Source organism: Acanthaster planci, linkage group LG07 (assembly GCF_054643075.1).
Source record: "Acanthaster planci isolate LZ-2023a linkage group LG07, COTS_SCS, whole genome shotgun sequence".
Lineage (NCBI taxonomy): Eukaryota > Metazoa > Echinodermata > Asteroidea > Valvatida > Acanthasteridae > Acanthaster > Acanthaster planci.
Window position 1 is genome coordinate 8,482,861 of NC_141783.1, and position 14,081 is coordinate 8,496,941.

Genomic DNA, 14,081 nt, shown 5'->3' on the forward strand with positions numbered 1-14,081 from the left:
TTGAGGAAATTAAAACACTTTACCCACTCTTAAAACAAAACTTTGCAAATTACATGTACCTTGTTAAAGCAGGTGCTTTATATCATATGATCTGTGACATAAAACAAAGGAAAACAACGACTACAATTGACCTCTTAGAAACACGACTTTGTACATGTATTATCAGTGCTAGTCTTTGTGTGTGTGTTCGACTGTGCTTACTGAAAAAGTTTAACGTCATTGACTTGACATAGGAAGGACGGGCTCAAATGATAGCACGAGATATTCTGCCTTTCCGTATTTTGTGGGCTTACTCTTTCCATGGAGGAAAGTAGACACCTTCTGTCATCGGTTTCTAGTTTAATTGTTAATTTCTCTCTCGCCGTCTTTGTGTATATTTATTCTGTGTGTGCTGTCGGCTATATAGGGTCTTGCTATTCATCTAAACACTTCAGTATTCATATTTGACATTATTATGTATTGCATTTTTTTTAAATGCTGTAAATGCTTGTGGAAGCATCGAGAAAGATGTGATACCGAATTGAAAAAAAAGTAGTAGCCGTTTTCTTGTCGTCGCCACTTAAAATAGAAACACAACAAAACAGTAGCAGAAACTGCACGTGTGATAGAGTGGTCTTGATATCATGAGAGTTTTGCGTGGTGCTAAATCAGATTTTCATGTAAGGGCCATCACGGTGTTATATGATGTAACTCACGTCAGACACCGTTATCATTTAGTAGCTTTGACCGACTGCAACAGTTTTCAGTCGTTTTCCCATATTTGATACACTCAATTTCCGTAAATAACTGTCCATTCGCTTTGCATTCAGACATATGTGCGTCACAAGACTCTTTATACTCAGTCGCGAAGTGTATCCCCGGCTAGGAACACCAGATTATTTTAAACCTCCCTCGGGTACCTCATCGTCCAAAAACATCTACGGCTCTTGCTCAAAGTTGATCGCTTGAAGTCAGATCTTAGAATTTAAGTCTCAGTGTGACCAGCGTGACCCACTGTATATTTGTGAAATTAATATTAATATATTAATACCGATGGAAATGTCTACAATATACAGCTGACCCCTGTCAAGAACGAATAATCAAAATGACTTCTGTGTCTTGTTAGCGAAGTAAAATTCCATAGCATGGCAATGACCTCGTTTGTGAGCTACATGTATAGTGCGCACGAAGCACACATCGGACGTACATGTACTAATGTACATGTACAATACATATAGCGCACGGGGGATTGTTGGGACATGGGATTGACGCCCGCAGGAAGTAAATCTGCAGAAGGTACAAGGTCGCCCATTTCGGGGAAAATGACGATAACGGCCGGCCACTGACCATGGTCAACCAAATAACACGGGCTTTAGGACATTCCAGCAGTAAATTGGCACGGGGGATTTGTGAGTAAAGTAAGTGGGTGGGACCGTGGAACACACTTGAAACAATTTCCAACTTTATTTCTACGACACGGACCAAAAAAAAGGAGCAATTTACATTTACACTTTTTTATGTAGCGTTTGGTCAACGGATGCATTCCAATTGCTTCTTTTGTCGGGATTCTTTCGTAAGTCCAGCCCATATCATTCTGCTGATCCGAACAACAGAAATTGTTGTAGTGTTGGGTGCCTTGGTTTTTGTGAGAGCGCTCTATTAACTGCCGCGTGATGTTGCAAACCAGAATGACGAGCAATGCCCCCCATTGGTTTGGGCAATTTAAAACCCTTAACGAGTAATTAATCGGTATGGAAATTGTATCATTCGATAGTACATTTTAAGTCAAAGTTTACTTATTGAAAAGATTGGGTCCTGCATTCTAAAATGCACACGCACAGAAGGACACCCTGCCAAACTTTAAACTACAAAAAGTCACAGTTCAGACAAGGACACAATCATATCACGTGACCTCTTACTCGTTTATTTCACCATCAACACACTGACACCTTTCTTTGCAATTTTGGAACGACTATATTGCACTTGTGAATTCAACATTTCATAAAAAAAACACTAGCGATTAGGTACACCTGCAAAATTTGTATATAACTTTGTACTCTCCTCATACGCTGTATAAATATAATAACTGTACATAATATATACATTATTTACATATTCATAAGCCGGCATTTAACTTGCAGTTTTTTAAAATAGTTACAGGATAAAAGCCTCCCCTTTCACGGCTAACTAAAGCTAGTGATGTCCGTCTGTGAAGCATTCCGATTGGACTGTTAACCCACCACTCTTTTGCCTCGCGGTGAGTTCACTGCTCTCTGCTGAATTGGTAAACATTTCTAGGAATTAATCTGCGAATAAAAACGCACAAAGTTGGCGACAAACTAATTTTCAGTGATGTACACGTGTGGTAATTCCCGGAAAGTTTATAAATTTCTCTTTTTTGATTAAGTACATGTACACAACCATTGTGTGTGAGGTTTTACATTTCATTGAAAAGTTACTGAAGTATTGCAAACTTACAAAACAGCACAAGTACTTGTAATTTTAAAGACTGAACTTTCACACCATCAATCGTTCAACCGTATCTCCCGTTTGCACGACCACCTAAATGACTAACAGACCTTATATTAGAAGAGACCGACCTAGGATGTGGCGTAGACTTAGTTATACATATATGTATACTAAATTTATAAAGACAGAAAATGTTCCATAAATATTTGCTGCATGTCGCGGGCAGCATGTCCGCGAATCCCGCTACGCTGCTTACACTGCAATCTGACGTTAGTCATGCCTCAAATCAATCAAATACTTATGGGCCTACAGCTTTCCAGGTATTGGACAGTGGGACTCGAAACCACCAAGGACGGTGCACACGAATCTGCGTGTCTGAACCCACAACGCACTGCAGGTGCGCGATCAGATTATGCTCGCCTGCTCGCTAGTTGCATATTCGAAGCACTTCCCGCATGCCTAGCCGTTCGCGACACGGACCGCCAAGCAATTCGCATTCATCATGCCACGGACTTCCAGGAACTCATTTCCATCATCGCGGTTGTAATGGCAACGCTGTACGCGAGCTGTGTGTGTGTGCCCCTGTCTGGCTATAGCAGTGAGAACCATATCAATTAATTATCGTCACAACAGATTTACTTTACCAAGTACCTGAGGAATACTCTTCAAATCAAAGCCATATGACCAACATAATAACACGTCTTGAATGAGGAGAGTAGAATTGAGCCAGACTTACATATGTCTCTGAACAACCTTGACTTTGGAGGAGACAATTTGTACATTTTAGACATGTTATCTTCTTGATTAATTTGCGACAAGGATATTGCCTATTTTCTACCTTTCCATTTTCTTGTTCACAAGTGCTCCATTGTTTTGTTATCGGGTACAAACCTCAGTTTCGGTTAATAAGGCAAGTATAATATGCCCTGAAAAATACAGATAATTTATGGCTTATCCAAAATCTGCAAATTCACACTAGTCTTTCCTGTGAGTGCGGCGGTCTATATAAACACAGGATATCTTTTGGGGCCGTATAGCTTCACAGGAAATACTTCTGATTACAATGTTTTTCTCCGGTTAAGAGGAACTCATAAAAAAGTTCAAGGGCGAGTGCACAGCGCAAACAGACCCTGAATGTGGCGTTAAAGGAACACGGCCATTATTTAAACGGTGAAACATCTCTTTTGCTCAGTAGTAGACTCACGCACACAAGTTCATCCCGACCAAAAGATTGCCACGTGTGCACTATTTTACATCAGTGATTTTTTTAATCCAGACAGAATAACCTGACTTTTCAAATAAATGAGTTGCACCGTGCCTACCAGTTACAGATTAGAAACGTATTACTAAGTGCATTGCTAATGTGTTAACGATTCTGGCGTTTTTTTCCGAGTGCATTCAAGCACTACTGTATATCTTATATCAAAAATCAAATGAGTCCACATTCTTTACTTTTAAACGGAAATTTAAAAAAGAACAGTCTTCTTTGTGGGCGAGCATGAAAACTACTGAACTCTAGAGACAGGTCACAACTTGTCCACTCAACCCTGTAAGTTGAAAACCGCAGAGAGTGAGGAGCCATTCTATGAAGGACAGTCCCTCATCTACTTCAAAAAGGCCTACAGGAAGTGTCTCATTGTTTGCGGTGACCCTCCTGGGCCTCGGGAGCTTACAACACATTCATATTGTCGACAACGAGCCGCGGCCATTTTCGTCTCAACCTTTATAGCTCGTAAACCCTTTGCTTTTGTGACCAGGCACTAGGCGTCCTTCTTAACAAAAGAAATGAAAGAAACGTTACGTAAGGGGCAGATAATGCTACTCCAAAAATGCACAGAGGGCCATTGTGTTTTTCCCAGTAACACAAAAAAGGAGAAAATTATCCATTGCTCATCTATTGGATTTTGAAGCTAATGAGGATACATACATGTACCTTCTCCAGTGGGTGTACAACAAACAGCAATTTTTACAAAATTATTTCACCTTTTTTCTCTCTGAATCGCAAGGGATGTGAACTGGTACATACCATTGTGACGAAATTCAATCAAAAACGAGGAAAAACAGAATGCCCCGGATCCGACACGTTTACCCTCAACATTATATCCGTATTACGTAGACATTAGGTGATTTATCAGAAACACCCGAATGCAAATGACGGAAATTAATTTTCAGATATGTCGGGCTTTCCCAGAAAACTACCCGGCCATTTTCACATATATATTAACCCTTAATTCCACGCCTTCCTAACTAGCGCATGAGTTATTTCAGGCTTAAAACTCGACCTTCAGTCTTTGCAAACAATGGACTTTGGTCTTTTTTCCCAGCAATATTATGCGCAGAGAGTTTCATTTGAACATCCTGGTGCTTTGTTACTACAATACAAAGTTGTTAGCTTAACAGGACCCTGCTGTCATTATATTTCGATATAAAGCAAATCGAAACTACTTTGTGAAGTGTCAGTCTGACACGTCTGAAGTAGACGTATATTAACCCATGATTAAACCGTACCTTATGTCACTATGGCAGGAGAAACAATAAACTACAAAGATTTAATTGACCAATCTAAGTTCCAAGCGAACCTCCCGTATAACTCCACACCAAGTACCGAGGAGCCAGAATGCTGATTCAAAATCCACTGTCACTAACCATGGAGGTAGATAACAGTTTGAACTAACCAACTGTTTCAAATAAGCTGGTCCAGTAAACACTTGGTGCAAGTTTTCGACAGGCGACTTGAAGCTTTGTTGGTATGGTTTCACACTGTAGGTGATCGTGCTCATTTCTAGGAACGGAAAATAGTGGGTGACTGTTTGCAAGTGAAAGATATTTTTTACTCAGAAAATAAGTTCAGAAATCTTTGTTGACAGACCGATTAAATCCTTGTACAACATGTAATCAGTCAATTTGAAGACCAAAAAACCCCTTTTTCAGTACAAATTTTGATTAAAACCAACACAGGATCTGTTTGATATGCAAAAGATCATTACGAAATGTAAGGCACGTTCAATTGACCCTTTGAATTGCGTATGTGGTTGGGAACACACACGTGCAAGTAAACAGGATGTTGGAAGCGGTTAGTTTTTCTCCTTACTAGCTCCAAAGTTGACCGGTCAGCCCGTCACCCCGTTCAAGCTGCGGTTAACAGCAGACAGCAAGCAGGGGTCACGTAGCCACATGGTGAAGGGGTAAGGCCGCAGGGGTGGAGGCAAACACGCAGCGGGCCGTGGACTTGATCCCGACTTTCTTGACTTTCAAGTAGGCCGTTCCACTAATGAATGCACCCATGTTTCCATAGTCACAACCCGGGAGCCGCTGTTCCATCAAAGAAATGACGCGTCGGCGCTTAGGGAAGGAACCTTGTCCTGCCACCTGCAACGTTCCTTTAAGATGTGTTCCTTCGTTTGCGGAAGGAATCTCTACACAGCAAATGTCATAGGGATTCCCTGTAAGCATCATCATTGATCGAAGGGGTACTGCTTCAGATATCCCTTCAGTTTGCCGGGCAAGGGCAGGTCTGCCTGGTGTCGAGGCTCTACATAGCGGTTCAGCGAAACTCGACACAGATGCTGCAAGCTGGGCACTTGCGACCGTAAAGGCTTAATGATCTGAGCGGCAATGGCTCTCCGTCCGGACGGCTCTCGCCAGACCAGCTGACCGGCGGTGTTGTTTTTCTGGTTGCCGTCCTCTATGCTCTTCTGGAGCTGTTCCTTTTCGTCTTTTTGGCCCATCCTGGGCATGTAGTAGTGTAAGAGTTTGACGACACAGTCGAAGCTGGGTGCGCACCTTCGGAGCTCCTCCTCCGAATCCAGCGTGAACTTGCCATACTCGTACTCGATCCGCACGCTGGTGGTACCCATCGGTGTCTTGACGCTGAGCGAGTACAGGTAATTCGGTTTGGAGCTGTCCCTCACAAGGAAAGTTCCGACGTCGCAGTGTTTAAGTTTTCGTTTGGCTTCGACGAAGGTCATGGCGCCGTGGTACCAACCCGACGTGTGCAAGGTGTTTACGGCTAGTCGTAGACGCTCTAGATCGTCTGCTGTACTTCTTGGGGTCCTGGTCGTGCCACTACACGTGGAGACCAGAGAGTTCTGGTAGTGATGGTGAGACATAGTGCCGGGCGGCATCGGGGCCCGTGCGGCGCACCCTGGCTTGTCACACAGTACTCTATTGACACAGACCGGCGACCGAATCCCCCCGCACATCAACGTCGAGAAAACGATCAGCGGAACCAGAGAAATCTCAAGCAATATTCTCTCTTCGACTCGCCTCGGAGAAGGCAACTGACGATATGAGCCCTACTGGAGAGCTCTCCACTGCTCCTGAATGATCAGGCCTCCCTTACGTGTGTGCGCACAGACCTATTACAGCGCCCCGCACCGCAAGCCGTGATTTCCAAGAATTCGAAGGTCTTAGAATTTCCTCCTCAGATAATGAGCTCAGCGTCAACGGTTCGCAAGCACCACGCCACACGGAGCAAGCCAGCTGCAAGTCAGCCACACACTTTCACACTCCACAACACAGACGTGAACTCGTACACAGCATGAATATCACACAAGTTGTCAGTGTCCTGATGTTCGTACTACTGCAGCTTCAGAAAATTCCGTTTTCATTTATATCCAATTGCATTCCGAATCGTGAGCAATACATGTAATACCACTTCCCTTTTCGCAGTACCAGCGCTAACTCACCCGACCTTGTGGTGAACTACCCTTTGTCCACGTACGTACATGTACGTTCAACTACTACCTTCGTAACGAGTAAACCATTCATATTTTTCCAGGCACTACCGATTAGTCATTACCATAAATCCATACTAAAATTACATTGCAACCTTACATGCGCGGCACATGCAGCGTGACTGTGGGTTCTTTCCTAAACCATTTTAGCGCGGGGGGATTCAACTGCAGGTGGGGATATGTGAGCAGTCAGTTAACATTAAGCCCTTACTTTTTTGGAGATCTGTCATTTTTTTTGCCTATTATATGTTATGGGCTTGTTCATTGTGTCTTTTCTTCCTCAAACTTAGGAGTATTTTATCAATGTTTTGCGTTCATAATTTAGGTGTTACCCACTGCTTTTGACAATGGACTAGTCCACAGTCACCGCTCGTACTTACACACGCTAACTGCAGCGCAGGCGTGCTTGCATTGTTCCTGCCTCTCAACTGTATCTTGCAAATCCGCAATTCGCTGAAAGCCGGTCGCCGTTGCGATACGTTCAATCATCAATAGACTGGCTTCAGTCCGCCAGTCCAGCGCTGAGTAGGCCTCTATCATACCTTGTAAATTCTGCCCATTAATGGCTAATCCTCTGACTGAGATCAAGTTTCGAAATGGTTTGGCGTATCTAATGCATGCAAGGCTTGTCGTACCAATTATGTGATTTACCAATGTGATTGTAAAATGATAACCCTTTTCAGTGAACGACGAAATTTTTAACGACGAAACATGTGAGTGTTCTGTAGAATGTCAAGTACTTGAAGCACAGCGAGACGGGAACGTTGATCACGGGTCCGGTATGGAGAGAAAAAGGACTGCTTTCCTACTAAACGAAAAAAATTAACCCACTCTCTGAGATTTTTTCCATTCCATTTGGAAATCCGTTTTATTTGGATTTACAATGATTGTTTCCCAGTGAAGTTTTGATTTATAACCGCTCTGGGTGGGGGGATATATTTTTTTCTATCAGCCAAAGAACTCTTTTTTGAAAGTGTTTTCCTTTTGAGAAAACCACTCCAGGTTCAGGTTTGTTTGATTTGTGGTTTGAGGAAAAATTAAGTGGAAAAAGTAGCTTTTGTATCCCTACCCTTTCCCCCATTCACTATAACCTCATCATTTTCTGAATAAGTCTACTTAGTGAATTCGAGTTACATGTATCACGCCTTTGCTCAGTACCCCAATAGGCGTAAATCCCACAGGGATGGGTCATTTGATCACCCTCCCCCTCTGTTGTGAAACAAAGATCGTACACTGACAGTGCTTCGAACTTTCCAGAAGCCAAAATGAAGAACGACACATGTATCGTTCTGATGTAGGTTTAACGCACTTAGACTGCCGATGTCATAATTTAAGAGCGTCAGAGGTGTTGCAGGGGGAGGGGCTGGGGCGCTTGCCGCCCCCCGGAAAAAATAGGGGAAAAGGACAAAAGGGGAAATTGCGAAAGAAACTGGTAAAACTATAAAATGGTACAAAAATAACCATTTCTTTTGGGAAAAAAACCTCAAAAGCTAACCCAAGCCGTCATTGATTATCATTTTTAGCCCGTGGGTGCTTAATTCCCCCCCCCCTTGGAAAAAGGTAGTGTGCCTCCCCCCGGACAAACTCCAGTGACACCCATAAACAGTGCCCCGGTTTAATGGGGTTTCCAGCTAACATGATTCCTCCCCCCTGTAATTTTGCAATTTTAGGACTTTTGGCCATCCCGCATCCCACAAGATTTTTGATCTGATATACCCACCATCCACACCCGCCGACACGGACTTACGCCTACACCACTCCTGCTTCTCAAAAGTGACTGTACCAGACACATTTTTGTCAATACCATTTGAGTGTACGCTTACAGTTTTACTTGAATTGATTTCAATTGCACAATAATTATTTGCTTCGTGGTCATGCAAAGGTGTCTTCGCTCGAGGCGGGAGATTGGGGAAGTACGTGATGTACTTAGATTAGTACCGAAATGGCAGAGTTGCATTTCTATGAACAGGAGAGTTGCAGTTAACTTTTATGTAAATCGGTATCATGTAACTACATTAAAAGAAAAATCTCGAAAAGCGGGATTTTACCAATCTACTCGAATTTCCCAGAAGTGTGTGTAGGCTGTATCTGACGCAGATCTGGCACCATGCATGCAGTACTAGGCTAAAATACACGAAATCTCATTGGTGGTAATACTTGCAGAATACTCTTGCTTAGTGTGATCATGACAGTAAAGAACCTGCGCATTACAATTTTAATGCAGTTTTTGTAAGATGTTTTTAAAGTCCCATTCCATCTGATTTTCAATTTTATTACATAGACATATCAACGAGCATAGTTGATGCGGAAACCTTTGTGTTGCAGCTGTTTCTACACTGAAATTTGCTAGCATGTTTTTGCTTGTCGTAAGCCTTGTGTTAACATTGGCGATTCATTGCTGTTTGAGTTCAAGACAATAGACCAATGAGTAAAGTTTTCTCACAAATGTTTCCGATGAGCAAATTTTGGGATTCGCAATTTGCACAATCTACTAATGATTAGTGTCTTGCTGTAGTGACACCAGAGCAACAGCGCCTTAAGTTGTCGGGAAGTTAGATTTACGAGAAGACGAAAGTTGGAGAAATTCTGCTCCAAAGAGAAATTTACAACTATGTTAATCATAGAAACAGAACGTTGTCCGGTTGAAGGAGCATTTCTTGTAGAAACCGTGGTCGCCCGTTCTCACCTGCTGGTTGTGTGGTACTGATATTTACGCGAAGCTTTAGACAGAACTTGGGCAAATCCTGCCGACACCTGTAAACTGACCTTACTCGCAAGTCGGCCATATTGAATCGAAAGCGAAGTTAACTTATCTATTTGGGGAAGCTAAGAATAAATATGAAAGTAACCTTTAAAAATCCATCACAGATTAAGTTCATTTATGATCACGAATATGTGATTTGTGAATATGTGATCATGAATATGTGATTTATTATATCTGAATGTTTTAAGCAACATTTTAAAAAATGAAAGCCTTGAACCCCAAATATTATGGCAACACCCATTTCACAGATTTACAGATTTCATTGAATAAGATAGATTCGTGGAACATAATAAAAATGATTTCCTTGTGAATATTGTATAAGGTCTATTTGGATTTCCAAACTTTACGTTAAAATTTTCCCAATATGGGAATAGCACATTCTGTGAATTATTATTCCATTCGGTACCTCGTGGTACTAGTCACCGATCTGTTTTTACAAGTTTACTTACCAAGTGCCAAGCTTTCCCCGGCGAACCCAAACCTTCTATCACACTCCAAAGACAAAACTGTGTGGTACATGTAAAGTTTGTCACATACTCAGGGTTTGTATTGAAAATACGTGTACCTCGAAATTACCTTCTTCGTATTACTTGGGATTGATTAATCCACTAAACGCTTGCTGGGCGAATACGGCATTCAGTGGGGGTACTTTTTCGAACACATCGAGTGGCTTAAGGGGAGAGTGACCTCCTAGGGGGAGTTTGTTCCTATAGTTGCCCCCAGCTGAAATGTTATTGAATAATGAATGTATGCTGAATCCCCCCCCCCTTAAATTGTGGGCATCCCTGGGTGCCCCTCCCCACCTGGCGCCAATGAACATGTGTTCCTCATGATGATTGAATTCAAAACAATTCAACCTCCTCGCCATAAAGTTGATTGATCAATATTGTTTAACCTGTTGGATATAAATCGTTCCATACGGAAACTGCTATTACTGCAGGTCCGGCGGGTGGGGGAAAGAGAGGGATCATCAGAAATGACGTCGTGATGGGCCCAAGTAGGCTTATTGCAGATCATGATAGAGAGAGTATCGCCAGTGTCAGACTTCGGAACCAAAATGGCTGTTCATTATGTATACGGTGTTTTTAATGCACTTCCCGGTTTTAGAAAGTTTGCAAACTACACGCTTTTTTCTATAGCCTCGTGGAATTGATTTTACGTCCTGTTGTTATCATATTTTATTCCTTCAGTTATATGTTTGATTTGATTTGAAATTGATTTGTGCTTGACTAGTCTCTGTGTTTTGGTAAGCATTTTTATTTTCACTTCAAATTCTTATTTATATACTTTATATGATTAATCTCATTTTAATGTCTAATGTGATTGTGGGTTTTTATGAGTTTTGGGGTTTTTATGAGTTTATGTAACCTTTTCCACAACTCGCGACTGACGTTTAAACAAATAAATATAATAATATAAACAGTTAAGTAACGGTTGTCGATGTTCACCATTTTGGTTCCAACAATTGCGACACTCATGTCGCAACTCTCCTATTGTAACATGCCTCGCCCCATCTGGTCCAGTTGGAGGCCAGTGTGAGTGTATGGCTCCGTATAGTTATAATCTGAAGGGTTTTTTCTCAGTTTTGCGGTGACTACATTGTGAAACCGACAGTGCGTGTTCTCTTCGAAATTGCCATTTGGTCGTGTAATTTTCACGTAACTCTCAGGGAAACCACAGAATGGGTTGTAACGCGAAAACCATATATCACTGGTCTTTGCTTTCGACCGTGGTTGTTGACGAGGCTGCTTGAATTCAGGAACATACGCAGTAACGATCATCATGGACAAATGAATCCTCAGATCGACAAAACGTTTTCTTGTGACAACGGTCTCAAACGGACCGAATGCCGAACGATTTCCACGAATTTGGTTTTGATTTTGCTCCAGAGAAGCTGCAAAAAGTGAACATTACAAACATATGTCCCTATAGTTTCTATTCTATTGTTTCCATTTATTTGGAGGGCTTTAGGGGCTGTAAGGGCGGGTATCGCTATATCCACATCCTTTTTTTTTCTAGAAATTCACAATTTGATGCAAGTACACGAGAAATTGCAACCGCGAAATGCGTCGTTTGGCAGAGTTTTCATGGGGGCATGATAATAAACTGACTGTAGGGTACTAACACGAAGGAATTCTAAATGCACTGTGTACTCTATCACAAGGTTCAATGTTGTTTCAATGTTCGAACGTATGTATTGATTTGCAGAAGTAACCTGTTAGTTGCATCACTAACGCTAGGGCGGGTTTACCAAAGAACTTGATGTGCCCACAGCTATCGGAATAAAATAAATCGTGTCTTTCTATCCCAACCAGGTGGAAAACCCAGATCTTCCTTGTCATCCGATTGCAAGCCCTTCTGCAGGGCATTGTTGCTACTTTGTCCTTTCACAAAATTAAACAAGGTTTATGAGAGATGGCACTTTCATGAAAAATAGAGAGAGAGAAAAAGAAACTAGCCGGAAAGGGGAGGGGTGGGAGAAAGGGAGGGGAAAGAAAGAGAAATTTGAAATGGCTATCGGTGGAGGTTGGACAAGCCTTGGTATTGTCCCATTTGTTTTAGGCCAAACAAACCATATTCACGTAACACTGAGAAACAAGTTGCGGTGAGCAGGTGTGTAATTTCTTTTACTCTAATTTTCTTACGCTGAAATATGGCCCCAGTGTGGTGTACAATTTTTCTGTCAACACATATTTTTCGAACAGGTCAATGACAATGTCAGATACTGTGCGTGTTAGTCCTGTATGTTAGCACCACACAAAAACTGGCTGAGCAGAATGTCTGGATTTAGAGACGGACGTTTGTGTGTATAATATAAGACTCCCCTCCCGCCTTCACACGCTGTAATCATTAAAATGGAGTTTCTGCAGACAGGCTGTGGCCGCCGAGACAGTGGGTCAATCGTGACATCTCATGGAAATCTGCACCATTTCCAGCACTTCAGATCTATGGTAGGCGATATTTCTCGGTCCCTTCCCACTACGGACCTCGTGACTCAGGTTTAGTCTTACTATTCCCGAGAGCTCCATTCTCTCATTGGTTCGTCCTCTAGTGTTCATGTTATGACACCCCTCGCACCGACACACGTTCCCGGTAAATCGTCTGTTTTCAAGCGAGTGATTCATTGAGGCTTGGCCTTCGTGTGTCGCTTTTCTCTGAAACAAATCAACCGAGTAATTTCATTACTTAATCACCATCGCAATCGGGCAGTCTTACGTTTAATAGCACATCTCTATTGTCGTTCCCGCACAGTACAGGCCTCACAATCATGACAGTTTGACAAATGGCTCTTTACTTTTTCAAAATTGAAATTGAAGAGGAAAGTGGAATGATGTAGGCAGTATCATTTTTTTTTCATCAGCCAATGACTCTAACACCCACAGACCCTTTTCAAGAAATCTTAAAACCCGAGTAACGGAAGAGGGTAATGGATGGTGCTGGGGGGGGAATGAACTGGTTCATGGGCCTTAACTAGAAAATTTCAATTCCGTAAGGAAGACATTGGTTTTGATGACGGGAAGGTTTCGAAACGTTATAAGCTTTGATTCTCCAAAGAGGACGGCACCTCCATGCAACCGATCTCCTGGGTCCGAAACCTGTCACTGATTGGCATATACTTCACAGTCGCTACCTAAATAAAGAGGCAATAAAAAGAAACCACTCTTGCCCCAATTATAACTTTTACACAACAGGTAACAAGCTTGTCAGTCGGGCGATCCCACGTGCATTGTTGTAAGTGGAAGAGTTCTAGACATGCAGAACTAGTCTAGAGTAGCTGGTTAATACTGTTCGGCTTTGGCGTTACCGGATTGAAAACATAATGAAAATAAATTTGAATTAGATGGTGTCGGGAATGGGCGTCGTTAATGATGCAAACCTTTGCGATAATTGTCATGTAGGCATACTACTTTATCGCCCCCTCCAGCAGCCCACGAATTCGTATTTCAACGCAGATATATCATACGGACGTCTGACACGTTTGCCTTTGTTTTATTTTACCTTTCCTATTGTCGGAATTGTATTCGTGTTTGAGAGGTTTACCTTTTAATTTTGATTGCTTCATTTCCAAGTTTTCAAAGAGATTTACTTCCTGAGGGTCTACTAGCAAAGATGTCGGGAGTCCTGAATATTCG

General features: G+C 42.1%; 1 protein-coding gene and 1 long non-coding RNA gene across 2 annotated transcripts in view; one reads left to right on the forward strand and one right to left on the reverse strand.

Annotated features, from left to right (window-relative positions):
• The window catches only part of LOC147798613 (uncharacterized), a 64,056-nt gene that overhangs the window by 4,678 nt on the left and 45,297 nt on the right, over positions 1–14,081 (forward strand). The window lies entirely within an intron of this gene.
• LOC110986036 (suppressor of cytokine signaling 2-like) lies at positions 1,883–7,221 on the reverse strand. Its single transcript, XM_022247620.2, has one exon. It carries the CDS (start codon positions 6,648–6,650, stop codon positions 5,904–5,906), a length of 747 nt encoding a protein of 248 aa, XP_022103312.1. The 5' UTR covers positions 6,651–7,221; the 3' UTR covers positions 1,883–5,903.

Bases quoted from the DNA above. Each gene is read 5' to 3' on its own strand.
- LOC110986036 (XM_022247620.2), bottom strand. From the start codon at position 6,650: ATGTGCGGGGGGATTCGGTCGCCGGTCTGTGTCAATAGAGTACTGTGT.